At 41.1% G+C, this 23,578-nt stretch overlaps 1 protein-coding gene across 6 annotated transcripts in view; it reads right to left on the bottom strand.

Moving 5' to 3' along the window:
* The window catches only part of Slc44a1 (solute carrier family 44 member 1), a 180,309-nt gene that overhangs the window by 37,113 nt on the left and 119,618 nt on the right, over positions 1-23,578 (bottom strand). For 2 of the 6 annotated variants that reach the window (XM_087551431.1, NM_053492.4), the window contains 2 exon segments: positions 19,386-19,622; positions 17,185-17,265 (listed from right to left, as the gene is read on the bottom strand). In XM_087551431.1, coding sequence (XP_087407557.1) covers positions 17,185-17,265; positions 19,386-19,622 — 318 coding nt within the window. 6 annotated transcript variants of the gene reach the window in all.

Genomic DNA, 23,578 nt, shown 5'->3' with positions numbered 1-23,578 from the left:
AGTCTGCTTCCTGCTCACCTGTGCTATCACACAAGATACTGGTCTGTGGCCCCAGCCAGCCAGGAACACAGGCCATACCACCACACTCTCAGCTGCCACTGACCTAGTGAATGGTAAGCTAAAGCGTCTCAATGTATTTTTATTAAATTTTCTTCACTTAGCATTCTCCTGCGTGTAGGTTACTGATCATTATTCTTACTATTGTTAAGATTCTGGAGTCTGGCAGAAATTGATTTGACAGTTTTTGCCAACGTACTCATTCCTTCGGGAGGAGGGGGTCTTCAACTGTCCCGATCTGTCATTTTAGCACCTCCCCCACCACTAGCTTTTCTACACAGAGGCTCTAGCTTGCTTTGTTCAGCTCTGATTTCTCGGTTCACAATAGACAGTAGAGATTCTGAATATGCACTAGGTAATGACTGAGTGAATGAAAAATTATCACTAAATTTTATAGAAATCCCTGTAAGACAGTATTATTTTCATTTTACAAAGGAAGACACTGAACCTCCAAAAGATTTCCTAGCTTCCTGCGATTACACAGTTTATTCAGGTGGAAGAAAGAAACTCCATCCCTTATCTATGAGTCCAAGGTCCTTTCCTCTCCTTTATGGCTGGCTCTTTTAGGCATCAGACAATAAGGAGATAGCAATTGTGTTGTATGTAACTGGTTTTGAAGTGTATTCCTATCCACTACGTTTATTATCAAAATAATCCTACAGCATGGGCTGAATACACTTCCTCTCGTTGGTATAAAAACTAAGGCATAGAAAGGGCAATGACCTGCATTTAAACCGGAAGACTGAAGATGGATCCAGATGTTTCCGTTCTGGCGCCTTATCCTGTCTCTAACACAAACAGGGCTTTCAGCTAACATGGTTTTTTTTATTCCCTTTCTCTTACATGCACCACTGCATGGAGACCAAGACGTGGAAAGTCACACCCCACCCCCACCTCCACCTGGACCCCTTATCCCAATTGACCATCCAGGCCTATTGATTTCACATCTCATTCACTCTTAAACATAGCCCTTATCTCCCTTATGTTGCTGGGACCCAAGATACGACTTCATCATCGCTCATTCGATGTATTACAAAAGCTCCTCGCTGGTTTTCCTAACCTTACACTGAGAGACTTCTTCCCGCTCCCAATGCAAATATCAAGCTCTCTTTGCTCACTGAGTCCCCGGTGTCTTCATCATAAAGTCAAGTCTCTTGGAATGGCCCACAGGACCTTTGAGATCTGACCTCTTTGATTTCTGCAATCTCTTGTCCCCAGACAGGATCTTTAGTACAGAACCCTAGACACATTATCTATACACACAAGCACACACACACCATGCACATGTGCACACAGACACACATGCACTTGCTTCCGCTGAAACACCCCGCTCCAAGGACTGTCTACTCATTGTACCCCCACCTTCTCACCCCACCCACCTTCACGTGGGTCTCCCTACACTCATGAGCTAACTCTGTGGGCACACTCTATACGCAGTCATCTGCCCATTCCTTTGCTGTCTTAAACAGACTGAATTTGTGAAAGGCAGAAACTACGCAGATCTGCTCTCTTCTTGCTTAAAAAATAAACAAAATTTGCATGCGTGCGTGCATGTGCGTCCCTGTGAACATGTGTAGATCCATGAGTCCATACATGAAGGCTAGAGGTTGACGTTAAATACTCCTCTATCCCTCTCTACCATATGCATGTGTAGAACTATTGCCTGCTGTTTAGGCTAGGCTTGCTACATAGCAAGCATCCCCTATTCACCAGTCTCCAGTCCATCCCCCTGCACGAAGGTTACAGGCGCTCACTGCCTCATCCTGCTTTTACATGAGTTCTGGGGAGCCAAACTGAGGTTCACAAAGCAAGCGCTTCACCCACTGAGCCATCTCTGAGCAGTGCTTTTTTGTTTTTCTCTATATGCTCATTGCTCAAGGAGGAAAGGCAGGAGAATGGGGCTCAAGCCCAGGTTAAGTAACTTGTTCCAAATCGCGTATTTAAAAGGGAATATTCATATTCATGTGTTCTGACACTGAACAAGATTCTACAAATATTAGTGTGTTCTTTTTCTTGTACACTGCTAGGGAGCTCGCTGTGTCTAATGCCTCTGGGGACCTGTGTCCATATTTGCTCTAGAGTTTGGGGTATCTGCTAGATTCTGTCTGCCTTTTGTTTTCTGAGTTTAATAATCTCTCTGTATGGATGCCTTCTGGGAGAAAGCATAAACATGTAAATATTTATGTTAAATATGTTAAAAGTAAATTGTTCCTGGTTAGTGTAAAAATAAGCAGACAGTTAATGGGACAAGCAGGGGAGTCTCTCTGCAGCCACCTAAGTCAGGTTAGCTTGGGAACTCTCAACTAAAATCCAGACATTATAGAGTATCCTTCACCAGGTCATGGAGAAACCCTTTCCAGCCTAGAGCACTAGTTTAAAGACTGCTCACTTTTCTAACTTTACTTCTTCATGTATCACAGAGATTTTACATTGGAGCATTGAGCAGGAGGCTTATTGGCATTTCCAACAGTTGGTGAGTGACTTAGAGACCCAGAGCTTGAATGGATTTAGTCATCTGTCACCAGCTTCTTCCAAAAAGAGGTAGCAATCATTGTCCTGGGGGTAGGCCTCCATGTAAGAGACCCTGTCTCAAAAATATGGAGAGGAAAATAGGAAGGCTATGTGGCATAGGTTTCTAGTCTACACACACACACACACACACACACACACACACACACACACACACACACAATTATATATAAACACACACATTATATATAAACATACACACACATACACACAATTATATATAAACACACACATTATACATAAACACACTGCACACATATATACACATTATATATAAACACACACATTATACACAAACATACACACACATACACATTATATATAAACACACACATTATAAACACACAGTTATATATAAACACACACATTATACATAAACATACACACATACATACACACACAATTATATATAAACACACACGTTATACACAAACACACTGCACACATACATACACATTATATATAAACACACACATTATACATACACACACATTACACATTACAAACACACACATCACTATACCTGCTGAATTTCCCTCTGTTGCCCGCTCCTTCCCCTGAGCTCCTCAGGACCTCGCTCCAGGCTCTTCATATCTTAGTCTCCTGCTACGGTTCCGCCTCTCTCTGGGCTCTAAGCACATGGGTCATTCCTCTGCTTAAAGCCTGTTACAGGCTCCCTACAACTCAGGTTAGGTTGGAGCACACAAACGCATCCTGTCTTCTCCACGCTCGAACATCTGCACGTCCTTTGCTCTGGACATCCCTAGAAGGGCTGTCTACTCATGTTGCCATGGTTGCCTAGGTGATTCTGTTTTCTCCACCCTATAACTCGGCCGTGCCAGTTTAGTTTCACTGGCCTGTCCACTCCGTGATCTGGATCATTCTTATTCACCCTTCAACCCTTGCGCAGTTTGCTGGTGACCTCAACGCTTGCCTCACCTCCACTTCCTATTGGAGTTCCTCAGCTGGCTTTGTCCCCCATTGGGCTGAGCCTCTGCCTGGCCTCAGGGAAGCTCACTGCACTGGACACACTGGGGCAAACCTGCTCAGGAAAAGCATCTGAAATGGACCTCACCATCACATCTTCCACAGATTTGATGTGAATTCCATCTGCTTATATATATATATATTTAATAATTTTTATAATCCTTCTAAATTTACTAAATCCTCCTGACTTGTGTTCTTGCCCCGCCCCAAAATCTATTTAGATTTGACTTAGATTTATCTTCAAATTGAGAGCCAATGGTGTTTAAGTGCCACCTATTTAAAATCCTCTCCTTGATTCAATTGCGATATCTGTTCATCTTCTATTAAATTCTTACCTGTACTAGGGTTTGTTTGGGAATGTTCTCTTCTAGCTCACTGGATTGGTCACTATCATTTTATAAGCTTACCTGGCCCTTTGTTTTTAATATAACATGATGTCTTCATATTAAGAAAACACAGAAATATTTTATGGTAACAGACAAGCAAAGAAAATAAAAAGCAACCAAACTGAAATTACCACAGGCTCCCAACCTAGAGCTTAATTATTGTTTTTAACCAAGCATAATTATCATTTTAACTCAGTGGCTTCCATTCAACCATCTTGCCAGATTGCCTGACATTCTCTGGCCTTTTGTGGAACATTCTGGCTAATGATTACAGGATGCTCCGTGTTCCTGGAGAAGGAGTTACGTTCTGTGCCTGCTCTAGCATTAGTGTGTTGTTCTTGGCAGAAGTCAGGTGTGTTTGTCGATGCTCATGCCAGGTAAGGTGGTTGCTCAAATGTTATTTAAGCACTATGTCTACCAATGAAAACATGACAAGAGCAGCTTTAAGAAAACCAAAGCTTTGAAAAGCTAAATGCCTGGGAAAGAATGAATGAAGGTGGGGGTTGGGGATTTAGCTCAGTGGTAGAGCGCTTGCCTAGCAATCGCAAGGCCCTGGGTTCGGTCCCCAGCTCCGGAAAAAAAAAAAAGAATGAATGAAGGTAAAATGCTAAAAATAATATTCATGAATGTGAATGAGATAAACAAACATTGGAAAGAAAACCATAAAAATGTTTGAAACCACAGTTGGTAAACTCTTGATCCATTTAAAAACTCAGTTTTCATCTTTACTGTGGGAATGACACTATTGACTGATGGTAATCAGTCCAAAACCAGTCAGCAGACAACTCCAGGGACTCAAGACCCAGAGAGTTAATAGACCTTTGTGAAAGAGCAGCCAACAATCATGTGTCACAGCTATAATGTTACATCATCACTCAGAAGGCTTGATACAGTAGGATCATGAGTTCAAGGCTGGTCTGCATTCCATAAGACCTTGTCTCAAAAAACAAAGAAACAAAAAGGCAGACATTGGCTATGAGTATTTATATCTTAAGATTTAAAAAAAAAAATCAATCTTAACAACTTTCTATCTTATCAAGTTTCAATTAGCCTATCAACTACCAATGTCAACACAATCAATAAAGCATCTTCTATACCTTTAAAATGTAGAGAATATTTACTTTACCAACTGGAATAACACTTTTCAGTTTTCACACTCTCTCCCTCCATGCATTTTTCTGTCTATACTATGAATGCTATTCTAACACAGTAACTATTAGAATATCACCTTTACATCCTGTCCTGCCTGGCCCTTCCTATTAACCTTCTGTGTGGTCGTCCCTTTTACTTAACATTTAATATGCATGTTCTTGTTTTGACTTTTGACTTTTTATCTTTGCTTGGAATGAAAGAAAAAAAGAAAAAGGTTATTTTGAGCTTATGCCGAGCCTGAGTCCAGGGTTTACTTAAATGGCTAGTTTCCTTTCTTATTTTTCCTTTGTCTCTTTTCGGGGGGTGGGGTAGGGAGATTTTGGTTAAAATTATTTTGTTTTAAGATGGAGAAAGTAACTGACCACAAACTCCTATCATCACATCCCCCAGTGTGAGGACTGAACGTCCCCATTGCATCTTAAAAACAGTTGGCCTACCCTCTCACTGTGTAGCTGAGAGGCCTGGCCTAGGATCTTGGCGAGATCTGAGAAACTTTAATAAGAGCTCTATTAAGAATCTGATAAGGCCAGGTTAATTGTTCGATAGACAGCTCTACTTTTTCCAGAAACCCAAGCTCAAATGAGGTGAAACACCTAAAGTTATCTTTCTCAGAATCTGGACAAGCAACAGAACATGGCATCACCTTACAGGCCTCACTCCCGCGTGCTACACCTAAAGCAATGACACGAAGAGGCATTTCCCGTCCGTGTGGGTTACTCCAGGGGCGTCTGACGAAAAGCAGGTACCAAGAAGCCTCGTAGACACTGGCTTCCTGTGAACTGCTCAACCTCCACGAGGGCTCAGCGCTCTCCTGCTCTCTGATCAGCTCAGAGTTTAATCACTATGTGTGCATTAAGCTGGGATCCAGGAGCACAGCCATGATATTTTGGTCTGTGACTGACTGCATGTATGAAGGCAGTTTCTTCTAGATGGGATGCTATACTCACTGAAGTTTGCATATGCATATTCTAAGATGCTTATACAATAATGACATTACTTAATGATGCATTTTCCAGAATGTATTCCTTTCAGTGACACATGCCAGAGCAACCTTGGATTTTTTTTTTTTTTTTTTTTTGATTTGAGGTTCTATTTGAGGTTTTGTTTTTTTTTTTATTTTTTTTTATTTCAGGGTGTACTTTTCATGGCCATAAGCACAGAGAATAACTTCAGGATACATACAGTTCAGGAAATAAGGCTTTTCATAGGTTCCTTAGTCATTAGGAGGATTATATAGGAGATATTAGTGTACCGTTGTATCGGAATAATACAAAAAAAAAAATCCTGAGTCTGGACTGGTTAGTTCTTCAATATCTCAAGCAACCCCAGTATTGGAAGACACCCCACAAGCACACCATTAACAGCTCCTTTTAGAAGCCTGGCACACACACCAGACCATCTAGGCATCACTCCGAAGCTCAGGCCTCAAGAAAAACCCCAACTTAAACAAGGAGAGATATACCGGCTTTGCCACCGACCCTCCACTTAGGAAGCCTATGCTTTCCCGAGTTCTTATATCATATAAAATAGTTAGTTTTGAACAAACTAGATTCTTAAAAACAAATGACAACGGGGCATGGCTGCTATTGAAGAATGGCCCGCCTCAACTGTGCACCCACTAATCTCCTGCAAACAGAAGCTCGGGTCACCCACACCACTGTGCCTGTGCAGTGAATGCTCTCCGTGGTGAAGATGACACATGGGAGACCCCTCTCCTTTACCTACATTGGACTCAGTTGTAACTTTATATGGCCACAAGGTCACTCATATTCCAGCAACAAAGCCGGGGTCGGCAGGCAGTAGACAAAGTCTGCGCTTTAGCGAAGTGGTTTAGTTAGCACACTAACTAGTACTAACTAGTACTTCATAATCCAAGACCCTGGATGAGAAGGAATAGTTAGGAGATTCTTGGCTACTCTCACAGTGGTGACCATATCTGAAGCTAGTCCCACCTTCTCTCAACTACCACCATGGGTTTGGGAAAGGGTTAGGACACAGTAGACAAATGACATGCTTTCCTATAAAATTTTATTTATTACATTAAAAAATTCTATACATTTGTTAGACTAAAATACAGTTTTCATTATAATTCTGGCAACTGAGTCCGTACACAGAGGAAAAAAACTTAGCATTAGACCAGCACTTTTTTGTTTCTAATTCATATTTCTGCACAGGTAAAACATTTCAAAGCTTCATTTCATATAAGCTCACTGAACTTTGACGCCAGATGGAAAGCCATCCCATTCAGAGCTCCAGGCAGTTCATCTGCCTGCAAGAGTTGATTGCTCCAGAAAGAGAATTCCTTAATATACATAGTTCTTAAGTCCTGCCAGAGTGTAGCGCTCTGTGTGTAAAGTCTGCACTGTGTTAGTCACGACAGTCACAAACACCAGGGCTACAAGTGCATCTGTGGGGCATGTTCAAGCACCTACATGTTTGTTTCCTCACATGCATAGTGTAATGACACCGTAACAAGAAAGAATCCAAAATAACAGGAAGGCAGATGACCCCCAAACTATGGAAGGCTTAATTGTGTTCCTCTATTTTTAATGAAAAGAGATAAGATGTGACATAAACAACTTATTTCAACACTCTGCAAATAGGTACAAATGCAAAAACAAACAAACAAACAAACAAACCAACAATAACAATAAACCAAAAGGACAGGAAGGCATTAGAATGCTCTGTTTATGGTCTCACCACCCAGGACAATGGCTAGGCTGGACATGGGCTGTGTAGACCGCCTGAGACAGTGAGAGCAGGTCCCTAGTGTATCCGCCGGTCTTCAGAACTAGTTCTAGCCTAAACTCAAGTTATGGGGGGCTGGGCCAGACAGTACAGATAACTGATCTGCAAAACACAGGCTTTTAGTCTTTGGTTGTTTTCCAGACCCTCTGTCCCTTTGTTAGATGGTCCCATGCTCTTCCCTGTTTCTCAGTTGTGGAGTTCTCCCTTGTGTCTGGTTATCCAACCAGCTAACAACCGAACAGACTGACTTGATTAGATGCAAGAGTTAGTAGACGTGTGTTTAGTGGTTCTGAATATTCTGAGGTAAACTGAAATGTCTTCTAATTACTTAACACCAATAGAGGATGGGAGGGACCAGGAAGCATCAATGAAGCATACCAACAGAGTGACACAGTAAAAGAGCCAGCTTTGTTCATACGATCATCTTTGAAAATTAAAATTCAAGAAGTTCTAAGCCAAGTACTAGGACCCAAAGGCCAGGGAGAGTGGTAAGTCGTCCCTGACTTAAAACCTCGGGCCACACCTCTCTCTCTATTTCTAATACAATTTCTGGGTCAAAGAAGGCCCTGGTCTGACAACCCCACAGTAAACGAAGAGGGTCATCACAAGATTTAGAGGCTGATAGAGTATTCGTGGAATCTCTTCTATCTCTGCACATATTCTCCAAATCTTTTCACAGATTACTTTTACCTCTGGATTCAAAATCCGTTTCTCCAGCAACAGCTAGCACAAATGTTATTCCTAACCAGCAGGATGTATAGGTAAGTTCAGAGACAAAGTCAGAAATTTCCCTTTAAGCCACAGGCTTCTATTACAAGTGAACCAATCAAGTTACAAACTGTGAGGCCTTTTCTCTACCCGTTATACAAACTTATAGTAGTCCCTCTCCATTTGTAGCTCTGGAAGGTTTGTTCTAGCCTTCGGGGTACATAGAGGCCTGCCAGATAGATTTCTACTCCTTTGTTCAGTCAGACAATACAGGGGTTTGATATCTGACTATGAACTGAGATCCACGAGAATCAGACCTTCAGTGATCTCTTGCCTGTTTTTCCAAGGGCCTAAAGAGCCGTCCCGAAGAGCTGCTGCATATCTAGGAGTGAGCTGTGGGAGTGAAGGACTCCTGGAGCTTCCTCAAAGTATGAGGAAGTGGACATGGAAAATGGAGGAAGATCTATCAGCAGAATGCTCTGCCCCTGCTTTCTCCTGTGTGTGTGTGTGTGGGAGGGTGGTGGGGAAATCATAAACAGACAACACTTCCCAGGTTGATGTGTGTGTGCTGGGTAAGGATGAACATTTACTGCAGCCATCAGTTGCTCCAGCTGTGCGCTAGGATTTTTGTTTTATTAAGTCATGCACCCACTCCACGTCCCTTAGCACATTATCATTGCCTTCAAGTTCCTCCTCATGTTGACAGATGCACTTTAACAGTTATATACTGTTACAGTAAGCCCCACATCCTATCTGAGCTCCATCAGAATAGCGAAGGGTCTTGGTAGATGGATAATTACAAGGATGCCCTTTTAATCTGTTTTAGAGTGCACTCCACTCCAGTGCTAATAATTTGGTTCATTGCCAAAAATTCCCTCAGGGCACACCCTACCTCATACTCCAAGGTAGGAAATCATTACCAAGACAGGATATGATCTAATATGCCCATTTACACTAGGGTGGTTTCTTGTTCCAAACCTGGAACTAAGTCATATACTGTTTTTGTTATAAAAATGATTCAGGCCAGAGGTGATTAGCATCATCCCCATGGATGGTTTAGTGGGAGCTCTGACCGCTTTTAGTAACATTTTAGATGCTCACTGAGCTGCACCGGGAGGCCGTTCATAGTTTCCATAAGAACAAAGGGATACTATGGTCACTCAAATATGCTTCTGAGTTTCAAATGTTAAATGTGGATACCACCAAATAAAGTGAAAAACATCTGGAACATGTGTAAATGAATCAATGTTTTCATAATCAACTAGATCTTGATTATATTATGAATACATGCTTGGGGTTTTCTTTGTTTGTTTGATTTGCTTTGTTTTTTTTGTTGTTGTTTGCTTTTTGGGTTTTTTTGTTTTTTTTGTTTTTTTAATTTGGAGCTTTCTGGTCCGGAATAAAATCATTTAGGTTGTAAAACTGAGTATTAAAACTGGAGACCAGTGTAATAGTTGGGTCCCTAATCATTTCTTACCTGTTGAATAATTCTCTAACAATGAACCCCTAGAAAACACTAAACTCAATCCTGTACTTGTAATTTACAAAAGGATCAATTGTTCATGCAAGAGTGAAATGCAATCCTGGTTGGTCTATTGTTACACAAACAAAGCAATTGAAATGGGGAGGAAGAACAGACACAATAGCTCTGTAGAGAAGAAAGGGTTTCCTCAAAAAGTCACAAGCTTTAAAAATCCTGCATTAGGGTTTTCAGTAAGAAAGGTATTTTTAAAATTGTTAAATTTTGAATTGAAATTGTCCTCTTAAAATATGGAATATAAGATTAGCTCAGATTTATGAAATTCAGATGGGAAAAGTGTGTTATTTCAAACTTTTCTTCATATATAGTGCATTGAGTTTTAATTTTGTTTTCAAGTTTACTAACTTTAGACTTCTTTCCCATGACATACTCAAAGATCCTGATTTTTCTAAAACTGGACCATCTGCCACTAAATGAAGACAAGCTAATTCTGCAAGCAGCCACTGTAGACGAACAATGTGTACTTTTCAAAAGGGTCAACCCGAATTCCATAATATACACGGCTACATGCATATGCATCTGAAGCAAAAGTCATTCTGTGCTATGAATATAGAACACGCAAGTATCCGCTTCATGCATTTACTTAGGATCTCATAATTCTCTAATATATATTCACAGACCACATCTTAACAACTGTAGTAGGCAAGTGCTTCTCTCTGTCAGAGGCAGTGCATGAAAGGAATTCGGAGATTAACTGTGTCACCTGCACTGAGAAGCCTCCAGATTCCTGAGGTTTGTTTGTCTGTCTGTTTTCCAAGTGGCCACTACAAAGCAATATTGAGCAGACATTGATATTTTCGCGGGGGAAAGGGTGGTAATGGGCCCTGTGAATGCAAGGCAGCTGCTCCTGTCACTGAACTATATGCCTCCCACCCCAGTCCAGAACTTGCTTATTAAAAGATGAAAGCTCACAGACCCTTTTGAAGTAAACGGCTCAGAGACTAGTTAAGGCTACTGGAAACCCCGATTCAAACGAGAAGCCAAAAATAAGAAATAAAATAAAATGTATAGGTCGCCAAAACCAATGGGTCTGGGTTTGAAGCTGCTTTTACAAAGCTATTCTGAACATCAAGGAACCTCCTGAAAAAGGGCACTCAGTAGCAGTCACGGTGCAGGGCAGGGATGTCTGAGGCCAGGAGATGGAGTGGGGTGGTAGCACTATGTGGCTTGCAGATGCCTGGAGCATGCATTCCCTCTTATTCTGAGGAGGGAGAGGTATTTATGATTCAAGCTTAAAGCTACCCAGGACCAGGGTAAAAGGATCCACACATTATCAGGGTGGAATCTTCAGAATGCACTTAGATGGCAGATAGCATGGTCCATGGTGTTGGGCAGAGGTTACAGTTATCAGTCTAATGCCTTTCATGAAAGAAAAAGATTCTTAGAGTAAAAGAGCATCTCTACCGAAGGAAACACTGATTTCAAGCATGTTTTTAAATTAGACTCAATAAGTACTTCCACTGGAGAAGGCCGAGAGCCAAGCGAGGTAAGCTGTTCAAGTGGCATCCAGCTAGGACTTTATTGTCTGTAGGCTCAAACCAAAACATTGACCCTAAACATTAACCATTGCATTAAATGGGTTCATGGGACAACCTGTGTTGGGTCCTGCTCATTCACGAAGGATTATACAAACTCAGTTCCCTCACGAAGTTGTTGAGTGTTTCTTATGATTGCACCAGGAAGCCTGTTGTTGAAGATGGGACTCACTGATTCTCACTGAAGTGAATTTAACCCTTTTCCTCCCACACTACAGTGACAGGACAACTTATCCTTGAAGTAGCCGTCCAGGAGGTCTAAACCATGCACCAGGGGCTCTTAATTATCTGGTGGCAGAAACCATGTGGCACGGTGGACACCGCTACCATTTATAAAAGGTGACCCCAAGCCTAACTCCAGGGACAAGACTCCTGAGTGTGGTACTGGAAAAACCATCATGGGGGGAAAAAAGGAGGAAGCCATGAGACAGAGCAAACGGTTTATAAAGTTATTCAGGTGTCCAGACTTCACAGATCATTTTTGTTCTTGGTCTATTCTTCTCACTTGGGCAGAGGATGGAAGCAGTGTGCAGATGAGGGGACGGCAGGAAGCCCATAGCTAGGAGAGGGACTTGCAAATGAATGGAAGAGGCAGCAGGAGCACCCAAGCAGAAACCAGGGATCACTAAGAAGCCTCCGCCAGGCTTTCTCGAATTAATCAAAGAACGGAGCTCAGGGCAGAGTGATATTCCATACATCAAATATCTCTCTGTGTGCACCCATGGAATAGATATGCATGCTTGCATATGACTATGTGGCACACAAACTTATTCAGGGAAAACAGCCTGGAAATTAATTGAACTCAAATGACATGGTTACACATAGAGCATAATTTCTAAACACAAAGTTAGTAAAACAAAATTTATTTGTAAAACAGGACCTGTTATATAAAATGGCACACAATCGAGTTATACAAAAATACAAATTTTCTTTCTGATTACAGTTCTAGTTGCAAATGATAATTAGAAAGCATTCCTGGTGGCTTCCAGTAGCTGGAATTGCGAGCACATGGAACGGGGGCAGCAAGAGTCCATGACGCAGGGATGTCCAAGTGAGCAGAACCTGATTCCCAAGTGCAAGGCCATCATCGCGACACTTTGGAGGGACATCTCCTAAAATGGCTAGCTCCTGGAATGTCTTCTGGTGTGAGACCCATCTTCCAGGCTTTGGCCCATTCTAAATTTAGTTCCCAATGTTTCTGAACGTCCCAAATCTACAAATCACATGGTATTCTGATTTTCTCACATAATCTTTCTCTCTCACCTAGTAGGACAGTTGTTAGTTACAGAATTGAATTCCATTTCGAATGATATAAAATAGTACAGTGACACTATTTGGCAGCGCTAGATGTTAGATGTAATTTCTGGCGAATTATTATTTCACAATAGCTATGCTTTCTCAATGCTGGCTTCCCAGATCCTGCTTAGACATGCACTCTTAATTGTGTGTGTGTGTGTGTGTGTGTGTGTGTGTGTGTGTGTGTGTGTGTGTGTGGTTTACTGTTGTTTTAATCCAGACTCTTATTGCAAATACTCTGAAGGTTCAGAAATATTCATGAGCTTTGAAAAGAAACCAAGGCATTTAGCAAAATTTAGCCTAGCTAGATTAAAGAACACCAGTACTTAAAAAAGAAAATACAATTTACCTTTTGCAGCAATTTAAAGGTCCAACCCTTTGAAAGGAAGCACATTAGCAAGCAGCTGCTTCTTGAGCCCTCGGGACATTGTATGCAATCCCCACAACACCAGTCTAATTCACATCTACCTCTATAGGCAATGCTTTCTTTCAAAAGATCTTCCTTCCATGGAATGATAAATGCTGAGGCTTTTTTTTTTAATTTCTTTTTTTTTTTTTTTACAGAGCCTGTATTTAGTGCAATAAGTTTAAAAAATTTGCTCTGAAATATTTACTTTACATTAACAAAAATAGCTTTTTTTAAAAAAATTGTAACAAAAAGGAGTTATCGCATAAACAGATCATGAATTATTCTTAGCAAATTACACTTTTTTTTTCTTAAAGCATTCACCATTACAATAAGCAGAACAATGGAATATTAGCCATTCATATCTGGTAAGCTTTAGAAATAAAAAAAAAAAAAAAACCCGGCAAAACAAGAAACCCCAAACGTACCCCCAAACATAAAGCACATTCACACTTGAGGATCAACACCAACCGGTTCTTCAGTGAAACACTGTAGAACTCTGGATACGAGGAATAACCAAGGAGTGGAGCACCTGCCGGTGTGTTCAGACTTTAGAGCAAGCATTTGAAGAGATGGCCGTTTAACCCTAAGCTCCTGACCTGCCTCTGAAACAGAGCACTGGAATGCTCAGTGCGTCGTGCTTCTTGTTTCTTTCTTCTTTTATCCTTTCTAGAATTACCTAGGCTGAAAATTAATACACAGAAAGGTTACACTTGGCTGGGTGCCCCAGCCTCCTTTCAGATCAGGCACATGGATGTGTGGCGGGTGCTACTAAAAATCAAAGAGGAAAGAAACAAAACACAAGAAAAAAGTTTGCATAATAAAGACTATCTACCCCTTTCCCTCTCTGTTTCCTACTTTCTTCTACAGAAGCATTAGGGTAAACTACAGATACCTGAGCAGTTGGGTACTTTTGAATGTTGGCTGACAAATGCATGAGCTATTATGAAATTTCCCACGGTGGGCCCACTCACATGCTTCTCAAAGAAAAATGGCATGGCTTCTTGGATTGGAGAAAACAGACTGGAGAAATCTCTTATTTATCTGAACGCACATGCCTAGTCTGACACACTAGGACTTATGCATCCGTAAAATGAGATACTGGTTTTAAACATACACCAGGGAAATCACCCCTGCAAAAACTTACACAAGGATTTGGTACAATAATTTTTATCTAGGTTAAGTAACTAAAGTTAAAATTTCCTCTAGTTATTAAAAACTTTAATCAGATATGAATCTAACATTTCCATTAAGACAATTACAATTGAAAACATTAAATGACGGAAGTTGCCTTGTAAAAGCCACCCGTATGAAAGGAGTACATGTTTGACAAAAATAAGCATAAAAAAGGTATTAAATCCCTGTTCCTTTTCTCTGATTTTGGCTGATTATGTGTGTGTGTGTATATACATATACATATATATATATATACACACACATACATATACATATATACACACACCCACACACACAAATACATAGTTATGTGTATATATTGTTTTGGAATGTCAATGGGGTCCATAACCGCCGGCTATGTTCAAGCAGAACTTGCTCCCGAAGCCTAGAAAACAAAGCCATACAGAGGATAATCTTAGAAAATTACCGCTGAAAGGAGATATGAGTGATGATGCTATTAGTATACACACATGGTCACAACAGCAACAAGGCAACACAGGTGGAGGCTCCTCTCTGGAGCCCAAGATGCTGGAATTCTGCAGGCCATCTTTCAGGGCCACCAGTGAGACACACACAACGTCCTACTACAGCCCACACCCTAGAGAAACCTTGTCCAGCAAGCAGACAGCCCTTTCTCCAAAAGCAAGTCACCCCATTCAGCAAACGGTTCCTGAGAACTGTACAGAGACCTCATGAATCTTGAAAGGGTTTTAAACTAGTGAGGCTCTTTTGAATAGTTCAAGAAGGAAAGTGGCAGTTTCTCATTTAGTTTAACAATACCCAATCAAGAAGACAATCTAAAAGCCACATCTTCCTAAAAAAAAAAATGTTTTTACAGGCTATAATAATAAGAAACAAAATCTAAATGCAGACACAGCCCACAGGGTGAGAGACAGACAGACGGCAGTGGTGCTGCTGTATGTATAGTGAGACAGACGTGATGCTTGTGAGGACAGCTTCTATTTGAGGAGAAGCCCAGCAAATGAGGACAGGCGGCTCATTTCCTATAACACCCTTGCTTCAGTGCCGAAGCGCTCAGATAGTTCGTTACGTCCACAAGGGGTGGTGCACAGTAGGCGTCAACTCCACATGTTTACTGGGCATGAGAAGAAATGTTTAATGGCATGCGTCAGAAACTGGGCTGTAATCTAAGTCATGTTCTCCACTGTTTCAGAGTTGGGGAGACTTCTTCACAATGGCATCCTTGGGCGTCAAATGCTGTAGTGCCCATCAGAAGGACAATGCACACAAAAGATGCGCTCGGGACAGAGCTTGTAGGGAAGCTACAGACTGATGAAAGGGGACGTTAATACTTTTCACGTGGTATGGGCCACGGTGGAAAGCAGTTAGGAAAAGGCTGTGGCCTCTGACGGAATGCTATGCGACTTGGGCAATCCTCTTAGGATCAGTGACTATAAATCAGCGTTTCTGGTAGGGAAAGGATACTGGTATTCCGGGCTATCAGAATTCATCTGTTCCTTGCTAAGAATCACAATGGAAATACATGCCGTGTCCATGGCCAAATTGGCTGGTCTTCAACTTTAAATATTTCTACCTTTCTTAAAAATGCTTATTACTGAAGACTGAGTCAGTGGAAATTTCGACCACCACAAAGGAGGGCGAGGCAAGCCTGTCCCTTCACAGGTTTTTATATATGTCCCTTTAAAGTTTCAGGCTTGGATTCTTTAAACAGTGAGGACAACCAGGCAGCACATGTGACATTTCTTCATGTCACGATTGACTTGGCAGCATCATTCCAATCAGACCAGGGTAGCTTTGAGATGTGGGAATATCTCCAAGAGAAACAAGTCAGGGGATGCTAAACTGATGAAGTCATTTTTCTCCCCCAAATTAAAAAAAAAAATCTATCATCTGTCTGGCTACCTATTATTGATCAACATCATCTATCATCTATGTATCCATCTACCCATATATTAATTTCTGTCTGTCTGTCGATCTGTATGTCTGTCTACCTAAGTATCAGTCATCTACCTATTAACTCTATCTATTACCTGTGACAGGTTGGAGAACTTGATTCCTTTTACAATGGAGGTGTGAGCAGACTGTCTTCCCAAGATGGCATGTGGGTATTGATGGAAATCGCCTTCTTGGAGGCAACGATAACTCAAAACCAAACCAAATAAACAAACAGAAATAACAACAGCAAAGAAAGTGCAGTCTGGGCAAGAGAAGAGAGAGTCCGCAGAGGGAAGGACAGCAATGTAAACAGAACAATATTGTTTTTAAAAAAGGAGGAATTATGAACTTTAGCAAGCTGAAAGGAACTTTCACGATCACCTTCTAGAATGATTGAAACGACCTGCCGGTTCAAAGACACCCCGACGTGTCCCGTGGGATGAAAACTAAATACTGACAGCAAGAAAAACAGCTTTCACTTGGAGGCAAGCGGTCGCCCTGGCCCCTGAGCGCTGGCTGGCAGGGCCGCTGTTCCTTTCAGCTCGCTTTCACAGGTGGTAGTCTCAGTTGTGACAGGACCTCTGCCATCCAAGTGATGGGTAAGCAGGCAAACAGAAAGAGCAGCATGTCCTGCGTGATACAGACAACAAACGCTTCTCCAGAGGACGTGCAGTCAGTGAAGACACAGACAGAGAAGAAGTGAAAGGGAAAGTCGTGGAGGGCAGCCACCTCCTCATCGCCACCTACCATCGGCTTTAGCTCTCGGGCATCCGCGGCGCCTCCCTTACCAGCTTCTTTCATTGCTTTCCTACTGTTTTCCACAAACTCCTGCAAAATATGGACCACATGGCATTAATTTGGGGACCGTCTTAGATTTCAGTCGGTAGGTGAGTTTTAATGACCCAACCTTAGTGTGGTAAATGGTACTTTGAATGAAGAAGAAAACGGCTAGGTTGGCTGGTTTGGATTGCAATTCGTAGATATAAAAATCTTCCTTCCCTCACCCATTTTGATAATTTCACTATGGCTCTAGGAGGTAATTTTATTCAACATTTTAAGGGTTTGCTTTTCCAGGGTTAGAATATCATTTTTGTTCATTTTATTTTCCATATCAAGGACAATTGAACCAAAGCCACTTTGTTTCAAAAGCTTCTACTTTGAATTATAATTTTTTTTAAAAAAAATTTAGACAGGATTTCACTATGTGGGCCAGGCTGGCTTTAAACTCACGGCAATTTTCACTCACCAGTAGGCACACACAACCACATCCTACTTATAAACCTGTACTTAAAACAGAGAACTAGGAAGTAATATTAGTAGCCACGAAATACTTTCAAAAGTACCCCCCTCAAAAAACCAAAACCAAGCCGCATGTCAGCTACCTTAAAATATTGATCTAGCCTTGCTCTTTCCTCCTTCATAGCATCCGTATCCTGCTCTACATATTATTCTGTAACACAGAAATATGGAAACCATCAGCTGGAACGGGTGGTCAGAAGTGGTCAGAGGCGGAGCATCCCCAGGGGCTGCCCTGCTCTAGCTGAGCTCCAGAGCACTTCCTCCCTACCATCTGCATTCCTGCCAAGCATGGTGGTCCCCGCCTCCAATCCCAACACCAGGGAGGCTGAGGCAGGAAGAGCACAAGTGCAAGGTCAGTATGGGCTACACAGTGACGGTTTACCTATTTAAAAAAAAAAATACATTATCTGATCAGTCAGTGTGTTAAAAAAAAATGGGAATTTCCCCCCTTGAACTGCTCTATAATTACAAGAAACTGAAATACAGATCCAATTCCACATGAAACCAGCCAGTCAGAATTCATTTAGGACTTGGGAAAGCGTCCAAAATTGAGTTGATGATGCTATCAGGGACGCCAGTATCAAACAGGTGAGTCCAATTACCTTCAATTTTCACTGCTGAAGGAAAAAAAGTATCTCTTTTATTCAAATATTTACTTCAGAGTCAACTGGGTACCTCACACTCCCACAAAATGGCTTGTCATTTCAAGTATCACAACCATTCCTAAGTATCTTTGGTTCGGTATCATTTAATAATGATAAAGCTGTATTCAATTTTTTTTTATTTTATGTATATGTATGGGTAGGTGACTGGATATTACCTATGTGCTCCATGTGTGTGCAGGGGCTGAATGAGCCAGAAGAGGGTGTGGGCGCCCTGGGACTGAAGTGACAGAAAGTGATGGAGGTGTGGTGGGAGTGCTGGGAACTGATACCTGATTCTCTGTCAGAGCAACAAGTGCTCAGACCCATTCTTCAGTCTTTAAAGCATTTTAATATGGTTTTTAAACTGTTTCAATTTTAGTTAAATTTCTAATACAGAGGAACCTCAGGGGCTTCACAGAAAAATCTGGATGCAAAATGCTTGCAGATAGTCAATACAAAGTACTTTGACCCTTATGGGCTGCTTCCTGTATTCCATGAACCCTCAATCCAGCTTGTGGGATTTAGGGTAATGGATTTTAACTAGGGTTGACAGCAATAGCCTTGGATAAGAGGTTGCTGGAGAAAGGCAGACAGGATCCTTGTGGCTTTTGTCTCAGAAGAGCTACTTTGGGAAAGGGCACTCTGTTCAGTAGCTAGAAGACATGTTTAAAAGTCTATTCAAATCCATTTAGCACAGAGAAGGGGCCAGGCAGGATGGTACAGTGAATGGTTAGAGTACTGTCCCAATGGGTGGATCTGAAAAATGGTGTTTTCTGTACCAGGAAGACCTACCTCAGTTTCTCCAAGGCAAACTCCAGTCCTGATTCAGTTCTTTAATTTTAATACTGAGTTACTTTGTGGGAATTAACCATGAGTATTTTGGAAACATTGTTATCATCCAGGAGAAGTATTTTAGAAAACATTGTTATCATCCACAAGGAGTATTCTGTAAACATTGTTATCATTTTTCTCTCTCAAGCAGTGGAGGCCATTCCAGGTACTTACCATTAGGACTTTGTCCATATAGAATTCTCGGCCTGGGCTCCCATCATTGTATTTTGTATCAATGGCAAAACACAAAAACAACACATCCACTACCATTTCGTAAATGGACAGGAAGCAATGAGCGACTAGGAAAGCAAAGAGGCAGACGATGATGAGAGGCAGCACCCACACTGTGTAATCTTGCTGGTAGTTGAGCAGCATAATCCCAGCCAGGCCCGTGCTGCAGACTATCAGCACCTGCAGCGGAGAGAGCAGAGACCACACTTGAGACCCCATGGAGCCAGCCACAGTTCTTCATTGCTGCAGACTTAAGAAAACTCTTCATCAATGACAGTTACATGACCACCTCAAACTAAAATGTACACACTACACACACCCACATGAATCATCAACTTTACTCATCATATATCATACATCATATAAATTTAAGAACACTGATTAGATGATTCATGACTAAAGATAACTTAGTTTCTCAAATGTCATATGGTTCCTGAAAAAACCCAACCCATTGATAATCTGCTAATGAATTTTAAAATAAATGTATGTATATTTTTTTAATATTGGTTTGCATTCATAAAATTGTTGATGCTGAAATTGGTATGCTTTTCCTAAGTATCCCCAAATACATGAAACCATATTGTATACAAAACAATAAAAACTTCATAATTTAAGAGAATTATAAATGTTCTGCAGATACTTGCTTAATTGTACAATTTTATCTTATGAGTGATTTAAAATTTAACCATTTTTTTCTACTATTTGAGATTGATATGGTTTTCAGATATAAATGATGCTACAACATTCATCTCTAGTCTTAAAACTTTTTCTGTGTTTCATATTTTATTTCTTATGGAATACATGGTGAACATAATGTAATTTCTGTGAAGAGTAGGTATGTGTGAAACAAAAGGTACCCAGGGCATCCACGTCCATACTAAAATGACAGAGCAGTCAGCTTGCCTGCTGTGAGGAACGATACACTCAGGCGCGTCCTCGCTTCATAGATTTTATCGTCCTTTTAGCATGGTTTATACCAGATTGCCAATAATCCGACAAATACTTGATGGCAAGCATTATCCACCCCATTACTTAGTTGGGGAGCACCCTTGGAAATGTCAGCCAGCCTGTCCAAGGTCACAGAGTAAGGATCAGGTTCCATTCAAACAATGACCACATGGTACTAACCCCAGGATTCTTTGCAGGGGAAAAGCCAGCATGTATTGGGTATGGACTTTCTGAATCTTAGACACTCTTCTCTGGCTCTTTGCTTAGCACCAGGCTTTAAAACAAGAAACCTCTAGAATCACTTTATACCCAGTGCTGAGAGCAGGCAGGAAGAACCTTGCAGCATCCTCACTATCAACAGCAAAGCATTTCCCCTTTGCCCTCATCATAATTGAATTATAATGCATGCAATGCACTGACTCAGATATAAACCAAAAAAAAAAAAAAAACCAAAAAATCCCAACCCTATCAAATGTTTTATAGTTAGTATTTACCTAGTATGCAAACTGAGCATTATCTTACAGTTTTAAAGGTAATTTTCACTAATGCTATTGTAAAATATTTTAATTTTATGAGTATGAGTATTTGCCGACATGTATGTATGAGTGGTTTGCCGACATGTATGTATGTGTGTGTATTGCATGTGCGTCTGTGCCCAGGGAGGCCAGAAGAAGGCGTCTCTCTAGAATTAGAGGGACAGATATTTGTTAACCACTGGTGGGTGCTTGAAAGTGGACCTGGGTCCTCTGCAAGAGTGGTAAATGCTCTTAACCCCTAAGCTATCTCTCCAGTCTCCATTTATGTTGTTATTAAAACATTAATTTAGGAAATCATATTAAGAACGCTAATCAATTGCAATTCTAGGCTTCTAAGACTGAACTAAGCTAGCAATATTTAACATGGGTGTATTTGTACAGAAAGTTTCATCACAATTTAACTTGTAGGAGTAAAAACTTGAGAATGGTTTACGTATTCAAAAACACATGTACCAGAGGATTAGTGAAGAAATGATACAAGTGTATAAGCATGTTTAGAAAATGTTCACTGAAATTAGGAATGCTTCTAATATCAAATGAAAAGAAAGGATATAGATTTCCCCTCTCAGACCACCAAGCTGTGTTAGCACACAGAGGACACCCAGGACAGTCTGTAGTACGCTGAAAGTAAACAGTCTGTATTTGTGGCGTGAATAGAAAGATATGATAAGTCTAAAGAAAAGCTTCAGTCAGATTACTAGCATGTTAAAAACAAAAGCCACAAACCAGTTTACAAGCCATGGTTTTGATGTTTATGCACTGTTCCTTATAGAGGGACATACTGAGTAGAGCGAAGTTGTCTAAGTAGGGAACCTCATGAAGAGAAGTGTAGGGCTGTCTTCTGTTAATGTCTGGGCTACTAGCTTTCATCCTTCTAATGCACACTTTAAGGGACTCAAGCGGGCATGGTGGTGTACACCTTTCTATCTCGCCACTTGGGAGACAGAGGCAGCTGAATCTGAGTTTAAGGCCAGCCCTACAAAGTGAGTTTCAGGACAGCCAGGGCGGGTATACAAAGAAGCTTTGTCTCAGGGGAAGGAGGCGAAGATTACTAGTTCTCTGTTTCACGGTGCTGGAGACCATGCCTAGGGCCTTATGCATATGTCTGTCACTGAGCTTCAGCTCTGGTCCTTAACACACATTTTATAAACAGTAATATGACATCCCAGCCTTTCCACTGTCTGAATTACATACATTTCTTCATCATGTTCTAAACTCACAATAAGAACATGGTTTGCCCGGCCGGCTTTTATATCCAGCCATTTTCTCTAGTTCTCAGCATTACACTGTTTACAAAAGGCTCCTATTATAAGTAAAGCTACTTTCCGTGTACTTAGAATTATTGTTGGGGGTAGTTCTGACATCAACATGATTATTAAATAAAAAGACATCTCTGCAAAAGTCCAAGGGCAAATCTGATGTTAGTTGAAATAACAATTATGGCATGGACAGGTCAGACAGGCATGGACATCACCTCCATCCAGCCTTGCCACATTCTAGTTCTCAAAGTGGCCAGTCAATTCCCTCTCTACACTTCCGTTTCCTCCGCTATGAAATATAAAAAGCTAACAGTAATAAGTCACCTTCCAGGGGATGATAAGGCAGTCAGTATAACTCTTTCTCACTGTGTGTGTGTGTGTGTGTGTGTGTGTGCGCGCGCGCGCGCGCGCACGCATACGCTCAGAGACTCATTCTATTTTAGCTCTAGGGATAAGAATTTGTAAATAAAAACAGTATAAATAAAACAGAGACTCTTAAGCCCTTGCTGAATCAACATGCATCATACATGCAATCAGAAACACCATCAAACCCTGCTCTTGACTCTTAATGCACACTGACGCATTTCACCTTCACTATAAAAATGTCCTCTCATATACAAACATGACACGAGAAAATCTGTTATAATATAAACTTAATTACAATATTCAAAGTAATTATCCTTAACTGTTTTCAGATGACAGTTCCTTAGGATGCTGCACACTTCAAAACACACAAGGCTATGCTTCCACCAGACCAAACAAGTTTTTGTTTTTCTCAGAGACATTTTAAGGGCACAGTGGCTGCCCCACCCCCATGTATAATAGTGGCCTTTAACGGGCACCAACCCTACAGTCTGTGAGTAACTATGAGGATCATCGAGGCGACACAGAGAAGGTGCATGAGACGGTGTCAAAGAAAGAGTTCGAGGAACAGGTATGCATGCTGTGATGGGTCCCCACAGAAACACCCATCTGGAAGGGCACAGGCATGCAGAATGGCATTCTGACGATGCTGCAACATGTATAATTCTTTCACTTTTCAAATCTCTTAAATAGCCTGTGGTTTTAAATACAGGCGCGATGAATCTAAGTATGATGCTATTTATAATTTAGAAGGTTTTGATAGCGTGGAATAAACTCTTTTTCTCAGCTCTAAGGAAAGTAGGTCTTGTTCCCTAACAGCTCTATTTTAAAAGGGTTTTTATATAATAACATCTAACATTATACCAAAACTGCTAACATTCACAAAAAAAAAAAAAATAAATCAACAATGTGTCAAGCACAAACACCACTGTCCTAGATGCCCTGGGAGATTTATAACAGTAACAATGTATCCCTGCCATTATACCAAGGGTACAGTCACACATCAGCAGCATGAGCTTAAGCCAGTCTG

The sequence above is a fragment of the Rattus norvegicus genome, chromosome 5 (genome assembly GCF_021556685.1).
Source record: "Rattus norvegicus strain SHRSP/BbbUtx chromosome 5, alternate assembly SHRSP_T2T, whole genome shotgun sequence".
In the NCBI taxonomy this organism is placed as follows: Eukaryota; Metazoa; Chordata; class Mammalia; order Rodentia; family Muridae; genus Rattus; species Rattus norvegicus.
The sequence above is the reverse complement of the archived record's forward strand: the minus strand, read 5'-3'. Positions and strand labels throughout refer to the sequence as shown.